Source organism: Amphiprion ocellaris, chromosome 24 (genome assembly GCF_022539595.1).
Source record: "Amphiprion ocellaris isolate individual 3 ecotype Okinawa chromosome 24, ASM2253959v1, whole genome shotgun sequence".
Taxonomy (NCBI): Eukaryota; Metazoa; Chordata; class Actinopteri; family Pomacentridae; genus Amphiprion; species Amphiprion ocellaris.
Genome location: NC_072789.1, coordinates 20,138,969 through 20,155,506, shown reverse-complemented (window position 1 = coordinate 20,155,506; position 16,538 = coordinate 20,138,969). Strand labels below are relative to the sequence as shown.

At 37.0% G+C, this 16,538-nt stretch overlaps 1 protein-coding gene across 7 annotated transcripts in view; it reads left to right on the top strand.

Annotated features, from left to right (window-relative positions):
- Positions 1 to 16,538, top strand: part of bin1b (bridging integrator 1b) — a 38,573-nt gene that overhangs the window by 15,402 nt on the left and 6,633 nt on the right. The window contains exons 2-14 of one of the 7 annotated variants that reach the window (XM_055008490.1): positions 4,031 to 4,111; positions 4,284 to 4,338; positions 6,178 to 6,272; positions 6,453 to 6,488; positions 8,112 to 8,207; positions 8,732 to 8,839; positions 11,139 to 11,231; positions 13,109 to 13,194; positions 13,269 to 13,344; positions 13,421 to 13,476; positions 13,563 to 13,607; positions 14,704 to 14,746; positions 16,234 to 16,371. In XM_055008490.1, coding sequence (XP_054864465.1) covers positions 4,031 to 4,111; positions 4,284 to 4,338; positions 6,178 to 6,272; positions 6,453 to 6,488; positions 8,112 to 8,207; positions 8,732 to 8,839; positions 11,139 to 11,231; positions 13,109 to 13,194; positions 13,269 to 13,344; positions 13,421 to 13,476; positions 13,563 to 13,607; positions 14,704 to 14,746; positions 16,234 to 16,371 — 1,008 coding nt within the window. The remainder of the gene's footprint in view (positions 1 to 4,030; positions 4,112 to 4,283; positions 4,339 to 6,177; positions 6,273 to 6,452; positions 6,489 to 8,111; positions 8,208 to 8,731; positions 8,840 to 11,138; positions 11,232 to 13,108; positions 13,195 to 13,268; positions 13,345 to 13,420; positions 13,477 to 13,562; positions 13,608 to 14,703; positions 14,747 to 16,233; positions 16,372 to 16,538) is intronic. The other 6 variants (XM_055008491.1, XM_055008492.1, XM_035957884.2 and 3 more) reach the window with 6 other exon arrangements.

Sequence of the window (16,538 nt, the reverse complement as noted above, 5' to 3'; positions counted from 1 at the left end):
GCATGCCTCTGTGCTGTGGGTGGGTGGGTAGGTAGGTAGGTAGGTGGGTGGGTGGGGCTGCATCTATATTTATGCCCCCCGGACCTCCACCCCGTCGCTCTTAATACCCCACAGTGTGTGAGCTCGGGGGGTATTTTTGGGGGCTGAAACCGAACGCCGTCGGCTGCCTCACACACGTCGGTGCTTCTATCTTTGCGAGGACATTTCCGATGAAAACGTTCAAACGTCGTCACCTGAACGCACCTGAGAGGCTTCCAGTCAGAAGAGCAGCTGTGTGCGGTTGAGATGCTTCGGTGTTTCCCCGGCAGGGTTATAAACGGAGGCGGTGGGAAGTCCCCCCGCCGGTGTTGATGCTGGTTTGTGTGTCCGTCGCAGGATTACGGCGGCAGGTGGTGCATCTGATCAGATTAGCTGCTGACCTCGTTCACTGACAGCAACAAAGGAAACACACTGATGTCTCCTTTTTCTGTCTCTCAGGATCCTGCAGGTGTAACCAGAAATATAAAATGTGGGCTCAAATATACAAACTGCTGCAACACTTTAACTATGTCTGTTTATTTTTATCATCCACTCAGAGCGCATTAAACACACAAAAACACAAGTCGAACTGAGTTTGGTTTTATTTAAATTTTCTACCTAATATTCAAAAATGTGTTTTGCTTATTTTTTAAATCATATTTTACAGATGATCGTTTTGATAACTTATTTTGTACTTTTATAGACTGTAATTTTTCCATGTATTTATTTATATATTACTTCTTTTTTTTCTCAAGATAATTCTATTGGTTTTACTTTTGATTAGTAAAAATGAAATAAAGTAAATGCAAATGTTTGAATTAACTCTTAAAAATATGCATATATATGTAAATTACAAACAAAATAAATGATATATGATCACAAAATAAATGAAAAATAAATTTAAAAATTAAAAGTTATAAATCTTTATAATTTAGCGAATGGGAACAAAACTAAATCAAAGGAGTCAAAAAAAATCTTCATTAAAAACAGACAAAAAAAGCTTGAAAAAAATCAGTTATCTTGAGAAAAAAAAAAATAATAAATAAACAACTTTTTTAAAAAACATGGAAAAATCACAGTTTATAAAGGTAGAAGTTTTTTAAAAAATAACATTGTAAAATCTGATTTAAAAAATAAGCAAAAAAAATGTTTGAATATTCGGTAGAAATTTTTTTTTGTTTACATATTTTTGTTTTATTTAATTGTTCTACTGCACGAAATCGTAAATATACTTTGAAGCATAAAAGTACAATAAAATTAACAAATATAAAAAATAGGATGGAAAGAGTTTTTTAGTAACAGCCATCAATCAAAATTAAAATAAAAAAAATCTAGACACTAGAAAAAAAAACTGCTGTTTGTATTATTTTTACCAAAGATGCATTTTACTCTTTTGCTGAAATATGAATTTTTAATATTCCAGTTTGGATGGTTTAATGTTGAGTTTTTTTTCCTGTTTTTTTTTAAGGGTGACTGAATTTTTTTTCTTTTAAATGTGAACTACAGTTCTGAAACTACTTGAAAGAGCATTTTTTTCACAACGTTTGCTTGTTTTATGTCATGTCAGAGTTTTGCTAGCTTAAAATGCTAATGATTTTTGAGTTTTACGTCTCTTTGTTGTGGTTTTGTGGATACTCATAGGGGTTTTGTATTTTTCTGTGGCCGTTTTGTGTCTCTCTCTAGTTGTTTTGAGCCCCTTTGTGTTGGTTTTATGTCTCTTCATAGTGGCTTTGCATCTCTCTCTGGTTGTTTTGAGGGGCTGTGGTGGTTTTATGTCTCTTTTGTAGTGGTTTTGTGTCTCTTTCTGCTTGTGTTGAGCCCCTGTGTGTTGGTTTTATGTCTCTTTCTGGTTGTTCTGAGCCCCTTTGTGTTGGTTTTATGTCTCTTTGTAGGGGTTTTGCATCTCTTTCTGGTTGTTTTGAACTCTTTTGAGTTGGTTTTATGTCTCTTTGTAGTGGTTTTAAGTCTCTGGTTGTTTTGAGCCCTTGTGAGTTGGTTTCATGTCTTTTTGTACAGGTTTTGTGTCTCTTTCTGGTTGTTTTGAACTTTTGAGTTGGTTTTATGTCTCTTTGTAGTGGTTTTGCGTCTCTTTCTAGTTGCTTTATGCCCTTTTGAGTTGGTTTTATGTCTCTTTGTACAGGTTTTGTGTCTCTTTCTGGTTGTTTTGAACTCTTTTGAGTTGGTTTAATGTCTCTTTGTAGGGGTTTTGCATCTCTTTCTGGTTGCTTTGAGCTCTTTTGTGTTGGTTTTATGTCTCTTTGTAGTGGTTTTGTGTCTCTTTCTAGTTGCTTTATGCCCTTTTGAGTTGGTTTTATGTCTCTTTGTACAGGTTTTGTGTCTCTTTCTGGTTGTTTTGAACTCTTTTGAGTTGGTTTTATGTCTCTTTGTAGGGGTTTTGCATCTCTTTCTGGTTATTTTGAGCCCTTGTGAGTTGGTTTTATGTCTCTTTGTAGGGGTTTTGCATCTCTTTCTGGTTGTTTTGAGCCCTTGTGAGTTGGTTTTATGTGTCTTTGTAGTGGTTTTGCATCTCCTTCTGGTTGTTTTGAGCCCTTGTGCGTTGGTTTTATGTCCCTTTGTACAGGTTTTGTGTCTCTTTCTGGTTGTTTTGAGCTCTTTTGAGTTGGTTTTATGTCCCTTTGTAGTGGTTTTACGTCTCTCTGGTTGTTTTATGTCAGTCAAGACCGAAGCGTGAAATATTTCTAAAAGTAGAACACACCACATTTCTCTTGTCATTCAGGATCACTTAGATGTGTCTTCAGGTCACAGAGGCTCTGACCTCTGACCTCCATATGCTGACTTTTTATCCTAATAAAGAACAGTCATGAGCTGAAGTTTCTCACCTTGCTTCTGAAAGTCGCAAGTTCAAAACTGCCCACATTGCAGATACAAATTGGACTTGTTTTATTCCATACTTGTGTTTTGAGTCTCATTTTAATCACTTTGTGTTGCTTCCTGGTCATTTTACATCTTCTTGCGGTTGTTTTGTCTCTAATTTCAGTGGATTTGCACCTAGTTGTGTTAATATTACATCCCATTTTAGTCTTTTCGCCGTTGTTTTGCGTCTATTTGTCTTTTTGTGGTCAGTTTGCATCTCTTTCTGGTCATTTTGCATCTTTGTCTGGTTGTTTTGTTTCTAATTTCAGTGGATTTGCAACTAGTTGTGTTAATATTACATCTTGTTGTAGTCTTTTCTCCATTGTTTTGCATCTTTTTGTCTTCTTCCTGTGTGTATTTTTAGTTAATGCTGTCTTATTGTGGTCATTTTGTGTCCCTTTACAGTAATCTTGTCACTATTTGCAGTAGTTTTGTGTCTTTTTGTGTCATTTATTCAGTCATTTTAGATGTTTTTGTGGTTGTTGTGTCTCTGTGTTCATTTTCCATCTCTTTGTCGTTGTGTTTGGCCTTTTTCATTCAATTGTTTCTTTGTACTTTTGCATCTATTGTACTCATTTTGCAATTTTTCCACTTACAGACGTGGTTTATTTGTGCGTCTTTGCAGCTGTTTCGTATCAGTTTATGCTTATTTTGCAGCGCTTTTTAGTTGTCATTTAATTTGCTTGTTTGCACCACTTTTTTCTGTATTTGGTCCTCTATTTGTGTTCATTTTGCTTCTTTTTATTGTTTTTTGCATCTCTTTCCATCCATTTTGAGTGTCAATGTACCTTTTTAAGGTTTATTTCTACTTTCTCATTTGAATACTGACTGCGAATCAGAGGCACCTAGACGCCTCAGCAATCCCTTTATGACAACATGCCTTTACCATTCATTTTCAGCTAAACCTGACTCTAACGTTAACCCTAAAACCACGTCTGAACCTTCACACGGGTCTTTCAAACAGTCAGAAGGTGTAAAACTGAAACCGGTTTAGTCCACATGCAGCTGGTGCAAACCGCAGACACATGGCTCTGACGGGCCTGAAAATAGACAGATGCATGCCTCCGGTTATAGATCTGAACAAAAGCGGCAGGAATGAAACGGACGTGAATGACGGATCGATGTCTTTTCTCCGCAGGTTTTGCAGAAACTCGGCAAAGCGGACGAGACCAGAGATGCTGCCTTCGAGGAGATGGTGGCCAACTTCAACAAGCAGATGGTCAGAGATGAATCTTTGTAATTCAAGTCGAGAAATCAGCAAAAAGATTAATAAAACTCTGTTTGTGTCCGATGCTACTGACACACAAATTACAGTGCTGTTTGATGTTTTAATAACTCCTGGCTGCAGCTTTGTTACTCACCGTCCTCCATGGCTGTGTCTGCTCTTTCAGACAGAGGGCACCAAGCTGCAGAAAGACCTGAAAGCCTACCTGACGGCAGTGAAAAGTAAGTGTTGTAACTGTGGTTTTAGTTTACACTCTGCTAGGAAAACTTGCACATTATGTTTATTTCATCAGTTTGTCCCAGTATCTTTTTTGTTGTACGTTTTGAAGTTTCCAAGGACTAAAAATATGTCTTATTGACCTAGGACAGGTCCAAGAACCAAACAGAACAACCAACCAAAAGAGACAAAATGACCACAAACAGACAGAAAACTACTCTAAAGACACGCAAACAGCCACAAACTAATGGAAACCCACTACTGATAGACACAAAATGACCACAAACAGACAGAAAACTACTCTAAAGACACGCAAACAGCCACAAACTAATGGAAACCCACTACTGATAGACACAAAATGACCACAAACAGACTAAAAACTACTCTAAAGACACGCAAACAGCCACAAACTAATGGAAACCCACTACTGATAGACACAAAATGACCAACCAGAGGCACCAAAATGACCACAGAGATGCACAAGTTGACAATAAAGAGACACAGACTACCCAAAAGTGATGCAAAAACAGCTAATAAAAACATGCAAATGATCAAAAGGAGAAACAAAACAATCACAAAGAGACACAACGCAACCAGAAGGACACACAAAACAAACGCATGGAGAGGCAAAATTAACACAAAGCGACACTAAATGATGGCAGAAAGAGATGTACAGTGACAGCAACACACAAGTGACCACAAAGAGACACAAGATGACCAGAAAGAGACAATAAACAGCCCAAAATAAATGCAAAATGACCACAAAGAGGCACAAAATGATGTGAAGGAAATGGAAAATGAACACAAAGAGACACACAACTACCAGAAACACACACAGAATGACTGATAAGAGATGGAACTGACCAGAAGGAAACACACAATGATGTGAAAGAGATAGAAAACGACAACAGACACACAATGGCCAGAAAGAGACACAAAAAAACAACCATAAAGAGACTAAAAATACGATGTGAAAGAGACACAAAGTGACCAGAGAGACACACAATTGCCAGAGACACAAAACAACTAGAAAGACCCACAAAACGAACGATAGGAGATGGACAACAATCAGACAGAGACATAGGAAGACCAGAAAGAGAAACAAAACAACCAGACAGAGATGCAAATGACCACAAAGAGACACAAAATGATAGAAAACAAACACAGAGACACAAAATGGTGAGAAGAAGACACAAGATAACCTGAAAGAGGCACAAAATGAGCACAAAGAGACATAAAAATGATGACAAAGAGACACAAAACCACCAGAAAGACACACAAAATGACCGAAAAGAGACACAAAATGAGAACAGAGAGATACAAGATGACCACAAAGAGACACAAACTACCAGACAGACGTAAAGTGACCACAAAGAGACACAAAACCATGCGAAGGAGATAGAAATCAAACACAAAGAGACACAAAATGATGAGAAACACAAAACGATCACAGAAAACACGCAAGACGACCCAAAAGAGACACAAAACCACCAGAAAGCCACACAAAATGCCCGAAAAGAGATTAAAAAAAGGCCCATAAAGAGACACAAAACAATGAGAAAAAGACACAAGATGGCTAGAAAGAGACACAAAACAACCAGAATGAAAAGCGAAATGACCGACAAAGGGATGCATGTTGGCCACAAAGATTCAACATGGCCACAGAGACAAAAACAACCACCAAGAAATGGAAAAAATATGCAAAAGAGACTAAAAATAGCCCCAAAAGGACAAAGATTGAAACAACAAATAGAAACTCAACCAGTGTCTTGCTGGAAATAAACATTTGAATTAGTTTCTGTTGGCCTCGTACGTAAACGTGCGTTCATGTGTTTGTATTCCAGCGATGCACGATGCGTCGCGGCGGCTGCAGGACTGTCTGGCTGAAATGTACGAACCCGACTGGTTTGGCAAAGAGGAGATGGACGCGATGGCAGAGGTGAGACAGATTCATCATTTCCTGTCTTCTCTCTGACAGCAATGTGTCTTATTCACTGTTGTTTTTGTTTTCTCCCTCCTGAGTCTGAACGAGTCTGAATCTGTGTGACTTCAGAGTGTTTTTCCTTCTTTTTCTACGCTGCTAACCCACTTTGTTTCTCTGAACTGCATGCTTCTGAAGGAGATGATAGAGAAGGAGATGGACTATAACTTGGAGGTAAAAGGCAGGAGAAGCTTCCAGTGTGTCCCACAGATGAGCTCAGGACGAAACATTTAGCAGCAAAAACACAAAGTTTACATTGACAGTCATATTAACTTTGGATTAAAAAAGGAATGTAAAAAATGTGTTATAAATCTCCATTTGATGCTGATTTTAGTCAGACTGTGCAGCTATTATTCTTGTGGTTTATTGTGGGACACACTGGTGCAGCAGACCGAGTAGAAATGTTTAGTTTTAGAGCAGATTCTGTAGCAAACTTTACTGTAGAACTGTGGTGGAAACGCTTCATCAGGCCATTTTCACTCTGCCAGAGCGCAGACAGTCATGAAAAGACGACAAAAAGACACAAAATGACCACAAAAAGGCGTACAATTACCAGAAAGAGAAACAAAATGACCACAAACGGACACAGAATGTACAGAATGAGAAGCAAAAAGACCAGAAAGACATACATAATGACCACAGAAAGGCATGGAATAAACAGAATGAGAAGCGAAATAACCACAAAGACACACTGGAAAAAATGCCCCTCTCAAGACAAGAAAAAAAAACTTATTTCAAGGAACTTTTTACCTTGACCACAAAAGTCGCAAAAGGACCACAAAGACACAAATAGTGACCACAAAGAGTCGCAAAAAGACCACAAAGACACGAATGACCACATAGAGACACAAAACAACCACAAAAAAGACTTTTAATGACCAGAAAGGAAAGCGAGACGACCACAAAGACACAAATAATGACCACAAAGACACAAATAGTGACCACAAAGAGACAACACAAATAGACATTTAATGGTCAGAAAGAGAAGCAAAACAACCAGAAACACACAAATGTAGACCACAAAGACACAAATAATGACCACAAAGAGACACAAGACAACCACAATTAGACATTTAATGACCAGAAATAGAAGCAAAACAACCACAAAGACACAAATAATGACCACAAAGAGTCAAAAACAACCAGAACTAGAAGTAAAGTGACCACAAAGAGTCGCAAAAAGACCACAAAGATACAAATAGTAACCACAAAGAGACACAAAACAACACAAATAGACATTTAATGGCTAGAAAGAGAAGCAAAACAACCAGAAAGACACAAATAGTGACCACAAAGAGTCGCAAAAAGACCGCAAAGACACAAATGACCACAAAGACACAAATATAGACCACAAAGACACAAATGACCACAGAGACACAAAGCAACCACAAAAAAGACTTTTAATGACCAGAAAGGAAAGCGAGACGACCACAAAGACACAAATAATGACCACAAAGACACAAATGACCACAAAGAGACACAAAGCAACCACAAAAAAGACTTTTAATGACCAGAAAGGGAAGCGAGACGACCACAAAGACACAAATAATGACCACAAAGACACAAATAGTGACCACAAAGAGACACAAAACAACCACAAACAGACAAAAACATGACAACAGAGAGACACACTACGAACACTAAAACGACCAAGTTTTCTCCTTTCCAGTGTGGGTGTAGTTTAACTACGCCGGTACGTTACATGTCCAGAACACTTTATCCACACAAGCAGCCTGGCAGTGTGAAAACACAACACTTTTAGCGGGAATGAAAGGTTTAAACGTTGGTATGTTTCAGGACACCGACACCTTGTGGTTGGACTACCACCAGAACGTCACCGACAAATCTCTGGTCACCATGGACACGTACCTGGCTCAGCTTCCTGACATCAAGGTGTGTCTGTTTTTCAAAATAAAAGCATGTTTATCATCCACAGCATCTATATTCAGGATCTACCTGCGTGCTGGAAACTTCTTTCTCTTTCGTTTACAGGTTTCTCTTTTAAAGTTCAATGATGAGCCCTTTTTTTCCACTGTTTCCTGACATTTTATAAATGCGCCAATCTCTTAAATATTAACAAATATGTGAAACATAATGAAAATAATTGTTTGTTACAATCTATTCTGAGGGTTTCTGTTAAACAAACACTTTATAACAAATAGGCTCAATGAAAACTATAATGAATCACTGATATTCTGCTTAAATGGTGTAAATTAATAAAAACTAACATGATTATTTAATTAAAGTGTAATAATATGATGTACTTGCAGGTGTGTTGACAGCCTGGTCTTGGTGTTTAAGTGATAATTACTGTGGATTATGATCATATTTGTTATTTTTTGTGTATAAATCAGCACATTTGCGATGTTTGTAGCGTTTGAACCGGTAAAGACACTGACAGCTGAGCTCTGCTGCAGGCTCGTATAGCGAAGCGTGACAGGAAGATGGTGGACTTCGACAGCGCCCGGCATCACTTCGCCTCCTTACAGAAAGGAAAGAAGAAGGACGAGGCAAAGATCGCCAAGGTAACCAACCAGGAAGTGTGTGTGTGTGTGTGTGTTTGTGTCACAGTTTGTGTGTGTTTGAGCATGCTTATATCAGAGTTTAAAGAAATCGTTCTTTGACTTAAGGCGGTATGAAACAGTTCATACCACCTTTTTTTTGCTATCCTCTCTTGGAAATGTGTTGATTTTGGTAATTGCAGCACATTATTTTAATATTTTATGGCAGGGGTGTCAAGCTCAATTTAGTTCAGGTTAGTTCCACATTCAGCCCAATTTGATCTGAAGTGACCAGTAAAATCACAGAATAGTAACCTATAAATAACCACAACTCCTAATTACTACTTTGTTTTAGTGCAACAAATGTTCACATTTAAGGAATTATCTTTTTACAAAACATTATGAACAACCTGAAATTTATTAAGAAAAATAAATTCACTTTCAACGACATTCAGCCTCAGTTTATCATTTCCACATTACAACTTCCAGATCACAGTTTATTTACAAAGACACAAACCATTTAGTCATCTGGAACTGAAGGATATTGTATTTTACTTTATGATCAAAATGACAAAAATCAGACAAAAAATGACAAAAAACAACAAAAACAAGACAAAATATTACAAAAATGACACACAAAACGAGAAAAAAATTAGCCGAACAACACAAAACAAAACAAAAAAGAGACAAAAAATTAGACAAAAAAGTTACAAGGTGACAAGAAATGGACAAACGACAAAAGCGATACACAAAACAATGAATAAAGAAAAACACAAAATGACAAAAAGGAGAAACAAAATGACAAAAAAATCGACAAAAGTCAGACAAAAAAGACCAAAAACGAGACAAAATATTACAAAAATAAGACACAAAACCACAAAAAACTAGACAAACGACACAAAACAAAACAAAAAACAAACAAAAAATTATACAAAGAAAGTTACAAAGCAACAAAAAAATGGACAAACAACAAATGAGACAAAAAATAAAAATGAGAAACAAAATGACAAAAAAATTAGACAGAAGTCAGACAAAAAACAAGATAAAATATTTCAAAAATGAGACACAAAACAACAAAAGAACAATGAACAATCTAGTATTTCACTTTATGATCAAAACATCTTGTCATGGTCTAGAAATTATTTTAAATTTATAGTTCTACTAATTTATAATTTGCAGTTAATGTCTTCTCTGTAATTTTTACACTTTACAAAGTCAGGCCGGATTGGACCCTCTGGAGGACCGGTTTTGACCCGCAGGCCGCATGTTTGACACCCCTGTTTCATACCAAGAGAGAGAGAGGAATGCAGATTAAAAGAAAAGAAAAAGACAAGAGTCGCACCTGCAAATAAAAATACATCTAAACTATTTACCACACTTGTTAAACTTAAACTCATTATTTTTCTTACGAATTCTTATAAATTTGCATCTAAAATCAGCTTTTAAAATGTTTTATTGTGACCTATAATGTCGTTTATTTCATGCATGATTAATTTCTACTTTTCTATTTTTTTTTTATAAAAATGGACAATTACATTTTTATTTAGTTATTAACAGTACAAAAATATACAAATGGTACACAAAAAAAAGCTGCACAACCAGAAGAGGAAAAAAAATATAGATAAACTACTGGACTTCTTGTATTTGACATTAAATTAATATTAGTTGAGCTGCTCCATATCTGCTCCTCTTAATTCACACTATTATTTAAATGTTCAATATGAATAAAATATTGATTCATAATTAATATAACTCATTTTATCAATTAAATTATATAAAATGTATTAATGAATATATTTATTTTGACTTTTTAAATAAGTGAACTGACTAAATATGTATGTTTGTATAGTTTTTATACATGTATATGTAGGTTATGTGACATAAAAATCCCTTTTAATGAGTTGTGTTGAGCGACTTATAGTTTTTAAATGAAGTTGGAAAAGTTTTATTTATCTCAAAGGTGCAGTTTGCAGCATAAAACTTTAATAATCTGGAGGGAAATTCTTGAATCCCTCTTTGAATTTCATATTTGTTTGAGTTTTTTTTTTTTTTTTTTTTTTTTTAGTAAAAGAAAACGTGGGGAGTTTGAATGTTTTGATTTGTTGTTTAATCTACAAGGACATTCGTACTACCTTAAGTCAAACAACCAATTTGCAGCTGATTAACCTTCATTAAGCGCATTACAACTGACTGTTCTGTCTGATTTACTGAATGCTAATTAACATGTTTGCATTTGTTTTGAATTGTTCTCGTTTGCTTTCTGCTCCCTCTTTTCTTCTCCTTCTGTCCTCCTCCATCTGTCCTGCATGGTGTGTGTGGTTAGCCAGCAGCCCTGTTGGAGATGGCGGCTCCCAGCTGGGCTCAGGGTTTGATATCAGCCCACCAGGTGGCTCAGACTAACCTCTCCTACAACCAGGTGAAACTCTGGTTCATCTCCCCCTCTTCACCTCCCAAAACTGCCCAGCAGAAATCCTGCCCATGATCAGCACTGTGAGGTTGTGTTCATTTACAGCGAGGATCCTTGAAAGCACAGAGGATAAAAATCTGATGATCGTGGCGGGTTTTAGTGCGTAAAAATTTGATTTGGAAAGACAAGAAACTGCCACCAAGAGACACAAAATGACCACAAAAGCAAGCAGAACCATCACAGAGAGAAGGAAAATGACTTCAAAGATCCAAAACTGCCACAAAGAGATGCAAAATTACCACCGAAAGATGTGAAATGACCACAAAGAAATATGAAATGATCACAAAGACAGATGCAAAAAGACCACAATAGTAGGCCAAAAAAGCAGACAAAAAGTCCACATAATAGGCAAAAAGACTCCAATGACAGGCAAAAAGACCACAAAAAGATACAATAATGACAGAAAGACAGGCACTAAAAGACCACAATAGTAAGGAAAAATATCACAATGACAGGAAAAAAAGACCACAATGTCATGCAAAAAGACCAGAAAAAGATCATAATGATGGGCAAAATGACCACAAAGAGATACTAAAAGAACACAATAGTAGGAAAAAAATACAAGGTAAATGAGATAAATAAAATGCAAAAGGAGCACAACTAAACCAACGAAATCATCACAGAGAGAGTCAGAAAGACCACTTAATGTGACATGGTCTTCAGTTAAAGGAGGTATATCGAGCCACAGAGTTCATGGCTACATTGTGACAAATCCAGAAATAAACTTTCTAAATGGGACTTGATTTACAGTCGACACCTCGAGAGTGTTTTTATCAATGTCATTTCATAGATATATAGTCTGTGTGACCTACATCTAGCATAAAATGACCACAATGAGACACAAAATTATCACAAAGAAGGCAAAAAACTATCAAGAACCTCAAAAAGACCACAATGACAGGCTCTAAGACCACAAAGAGACACTAAAAGACCATGATAGCCTGCAAAAAACCACAATACATTGCAAAACAAACACAAGAGTAGGCAGCAAGACGGAAGGACGACAATAGTAGGCAACTTGACCACAATGACACGGCAACAAAAACACAAAATGTCGCTAAAAGACCACAATAGTTGTCAAAAAGACTACTATGATGGACAAGAAGACCACAAAAAGTCACAAAATGATTACGATAGGCAAAAAGACCACAATTATGGGCAAAAAGACTACAATGATAGGCATAAAGACAACTAGGACGTGCAAATAAAACAAAAAAAGACTACAATAGTAGGCAGAAAGACTACAATGACATGGCAAAAGACCACAATAGTAGTCAAAAGACTACTATGATGCCAAAAAGATGACAAAAAATCACAAAAAGACCACAACGATGGGCAAAATGACCACAAAAAGATCACAATGATGGGCAAAAAGACCACAAAAGAGACACTAACAGACCACAATATCAAACAAATCGACCACAAAACCTCACAAAGTCCACAATAGTAGGCAAAAAGACCACAATGTCATGCAAAACACCACATCTTTGTCTGGACCTTCAAAATTAGAAACAGTAACACCATTGGTCTACTTCTAAGCTGTTTAAGTTCAGCTTTAAGTCGTCTTCATGGCTTTTCATTGATTTGTTGCACCTCAATTGACTCCACTGCTGATCATGAGCCTGGTTATAATTTGATCCTCAATCAGAACTGCTGTTTACGTTCTTCTTGTGTCGTATTATTGAGTCCTCACAGCCTTGATGTTCCTGTAGCTCCCGTATGAAACCCTGTACGTTTGTCTGCATGCCCGTGTGCTCATGGATACCGTCCTCGTGGAGCTTTTTGCACTAAAGACACACGTTTGCCACTTCTTTTTGTGTGTTCAGGCCGAGGAGGAGCTGGGCCGAGCTCAGAGGATCTTTGAGGAGCTGAACGTGGAGCTACAAGACGAGCTTCCGGCGCTGTGGGACAGGTGAGGAACTGGCTTCAGAACGATTCATCACGACTCAGATCAGATGTTTAGAAACCTGATTTTTGTGTTTGCAGACGTGTTGGCGTCTATGTTAACACATTCCAGAGCCTGGCAGGTCATCAGGAGAAGTTCCACAAAGAAATGAGCAAAGTGAGTCCATCTGATCAGCTGATCAACTCACCTATAAATCTATTGATCTATGTTTAATCTACTCTCCTCTGTGCAGCTCAGCCAAAACCTGAACGACATCATGACCAAACTGGAGGAGCAGCGGCAGCTCAAGTAAGTTCAGCTGTAGATTTTGAACATTTAACGACAATGTAGGAGAAAGTAGAGAGTAATGTGCCTCATGACGCCTCCTGCTGCAGAAAAACTCCAACTGCAGCGGCAAAGACGGGAGACGGTGCTAAGAGGTAAAACCTGCAGCACTTTAAAGAGCCTGTTTCAGATTTTTTTTTTCCTCCTTTTCCTTCGGTGTGTGATATTGCTGCATTTCTGTGCGTGTGTAAGATGCAAACTAACAAAGCAGAAGTTCAAAGTTAGAAATGTCTCGTTTAAGGTTCAGGCTTTTCTTCATCCCACATAAAACACATCAGCATAATGTTAGCCTAGCAGCTAGGTTGGCCATGAAACAAAGTTTGAGCATGTCATCATTTTTGAACATGTTTCTAGTCATTTTGGACATGTTTGTAGTCACTTTGGACGTTTTTGTCATTTTGAACATGTTTTTGTCATTTTGAACATGTTTCTAGTCATTTTGAACATTTTTAGTCATTCTGCTCATATTTATGTCATTTTGAACATGTTTCTAGTCATTTTGGACATGTTTCTAGTCATTTTGGACATGTTTCTAGTCATTTTGGACATGTTTCTAGTCATTTTGGACATGTTTCTAGTCATTTAGGACAATTTATTGTCTTTCTGGACAAGTTTCTAGTCATTTTTAACATGTTTTTGTCATTTTGGTCACATTTCTAGTCATTTTTAAACATGTTTCTAGTCATTTTGAACATGTTTCTAGTTATTTCAGTTATGTTTCTAGACATTTTGGACAAGTTTCTAGTCATTTTGGGCATATTTTTGTCATTTTAGACATGTTTCTAGTCATTTTGAACAAGTTTTTGTAATTTTTGATGTTTCTAGTCATCCACAAAATAGTGGAGCTACAGATTAATTTCTTGATTAAATTTAAAATCGAGACCAAAAACAGATGTAAAAAGTTCAGTACATTGCTTGAGACTAACTCACGCGTCTGGATTTGAACCTGCAACCTTTAAAACTTGTTTAATGTGTGTTTTTACATGTGCATGTTTTTGCTCAGTGACGCTTTAATATGATGCTGCAGTGTGTTGCCGCCCTCATGTGGACGGAGCTAAGAACTGCATGTGTGATGAATTTGAGGCTTTCATTGTATTTTTTTTTAGCAGTTTTCTTTTTCTGTTCTTCACAGTCTGTGCAACACAACTTCATGTCCTCACATTTTCCCTCTGCTTTCTTTTTTCTTCTCAGTGAGGAAGCCAACCACAGCGAATCAGCGAGCTCAGCACCAAAGGTAACATGAAAAACAACACAGTTAAAAACACTGAAGGGTTTTTTAAATGACCCTAACGGATCACAACAACTTCACCCTGCCATAAATGCAGGTCAGACAAAGAGAAATGAATGGACTTGAAGTGAATAAAGTTCAGAGAAGTTCATCAAGACTTCCTTATAAAGAGTTTCTCGATTGCTGAAAATGATCAATAGCAGCCGTAAAAAGAATTTGTGGGACGCAAAAACAATATTTTAGTGTACAAAATGATGATGATGGTTGCCTGTGCATGCATTTTCCTGTTAAATTTAACATTAATGTACATATATTCAGGATGAAAATGTTTCTTCTTGCCACTTTAATTGTAAAAAGTCCAACTAAACTCTTAAAATGTCCACATGATGAGGTTTTGTAAGATATTTTATTATAAAACAGGCTCTAAACTTTCAATTTCATGTATTTGCAGCTAATAATTTAGCATTTGTGTGAAAATGTACCGGTAGATAGTTTCGGTGAAAAGAGGAACTTGTAAAGGCCGCCGTCCAAACCCCAGGGGGCGCTGCTGAGAGGAGATAAAGTCTAATGGTGAAAGCAAAGTAAATGGAGACTAAAATATTGAAACCCTGTCTTTGTTTAGCTTGTTTGCAGCTAAACGTGACAGAATAAATTCATGTTTTATAGATTCATAGCAAATGTGTGTGGTCTTTAATTATTCAGGCATCCAGCTTTCAATTAATAAACTTTATTTATGTATCAGCTTTCAAAATTGGAAACATATAATGAAATTAATACTTTAGATATAAACAAGATGCAATAATAGTAATAATAAATAAATGCAACATCAGTTAAGTGAAAGCAGAATGGTAAAAGTGAAGACATCGTCATGTTTGGAGGGAGTTTTGCTTTAAAAATGGTTAAAATATACCAAAAGTTTTGTTGTATGGCAGTTATTTACAGATTTTTCTCTCTTATTTGATTGTAAAGTGTTTCCAGGGTGACTTACAGCTACCGGTGTAAATTCAATGTTGATTTATGTGTTAGTTAATGTGCAGCATTTCCTATGAGTAAACAAATAAATAAAATGAGGAGAAAATGAAATTGCCGAACCTCCACAGCAGTGGTTTGCAAAGAAAGGGTTGCAGGATAATTTCTCAAAATGTAATAAGATTGTAAAACAATGACAGATAGCATATTTGTGCCATAATTGTGGTAAGATTTTAAAAGCTACGAGTCTGCTGCTCCAGTTTATACATAGAGATTACTTCAACTGACGTGTTAAATTACACTAAAATATGTTGTGTTATGTTGTTGTTGAGTAGCGAGTCTTCTTTATCATTATTTTTGGGGTCGTAGGAGTCAAACGTTTGTGAAACTGTGCTTCAAAGCAACATAACAATCTCAAAACTCGCCCCTGGTTTGTACTAACATGCATCTGTCTGCTTCGCCGCCTTTGCATGCTCACTCGTCGTGTGTTGTGTGGATTTGATTGAACCGTCCTGGCGGTGCAGAGGCCCGGTCCTCCTCCCAGTCGGCCTCCGCCCAGACTGACGCCGTCACCGGACCAGAGGCAGCAGCATGCTGGCCAGTTGGAGGACGAAACCTCGGTGCCTGATGCTAACACAGAGTCGACTGACACAGCGCTACAGGTCAGACCAACTGATCTAATCTAATCATGACAAGAACTAACTGCAGCAGTAGTAATACTGCCTTGATAGTAGTACCGCCATGATAGCATCAGAGCAGAACCTCGCTAGTATGTTGAATTAAACAAATAGAGAACACAGCTGTATAAAATTATAGTATAAGAAGTGAA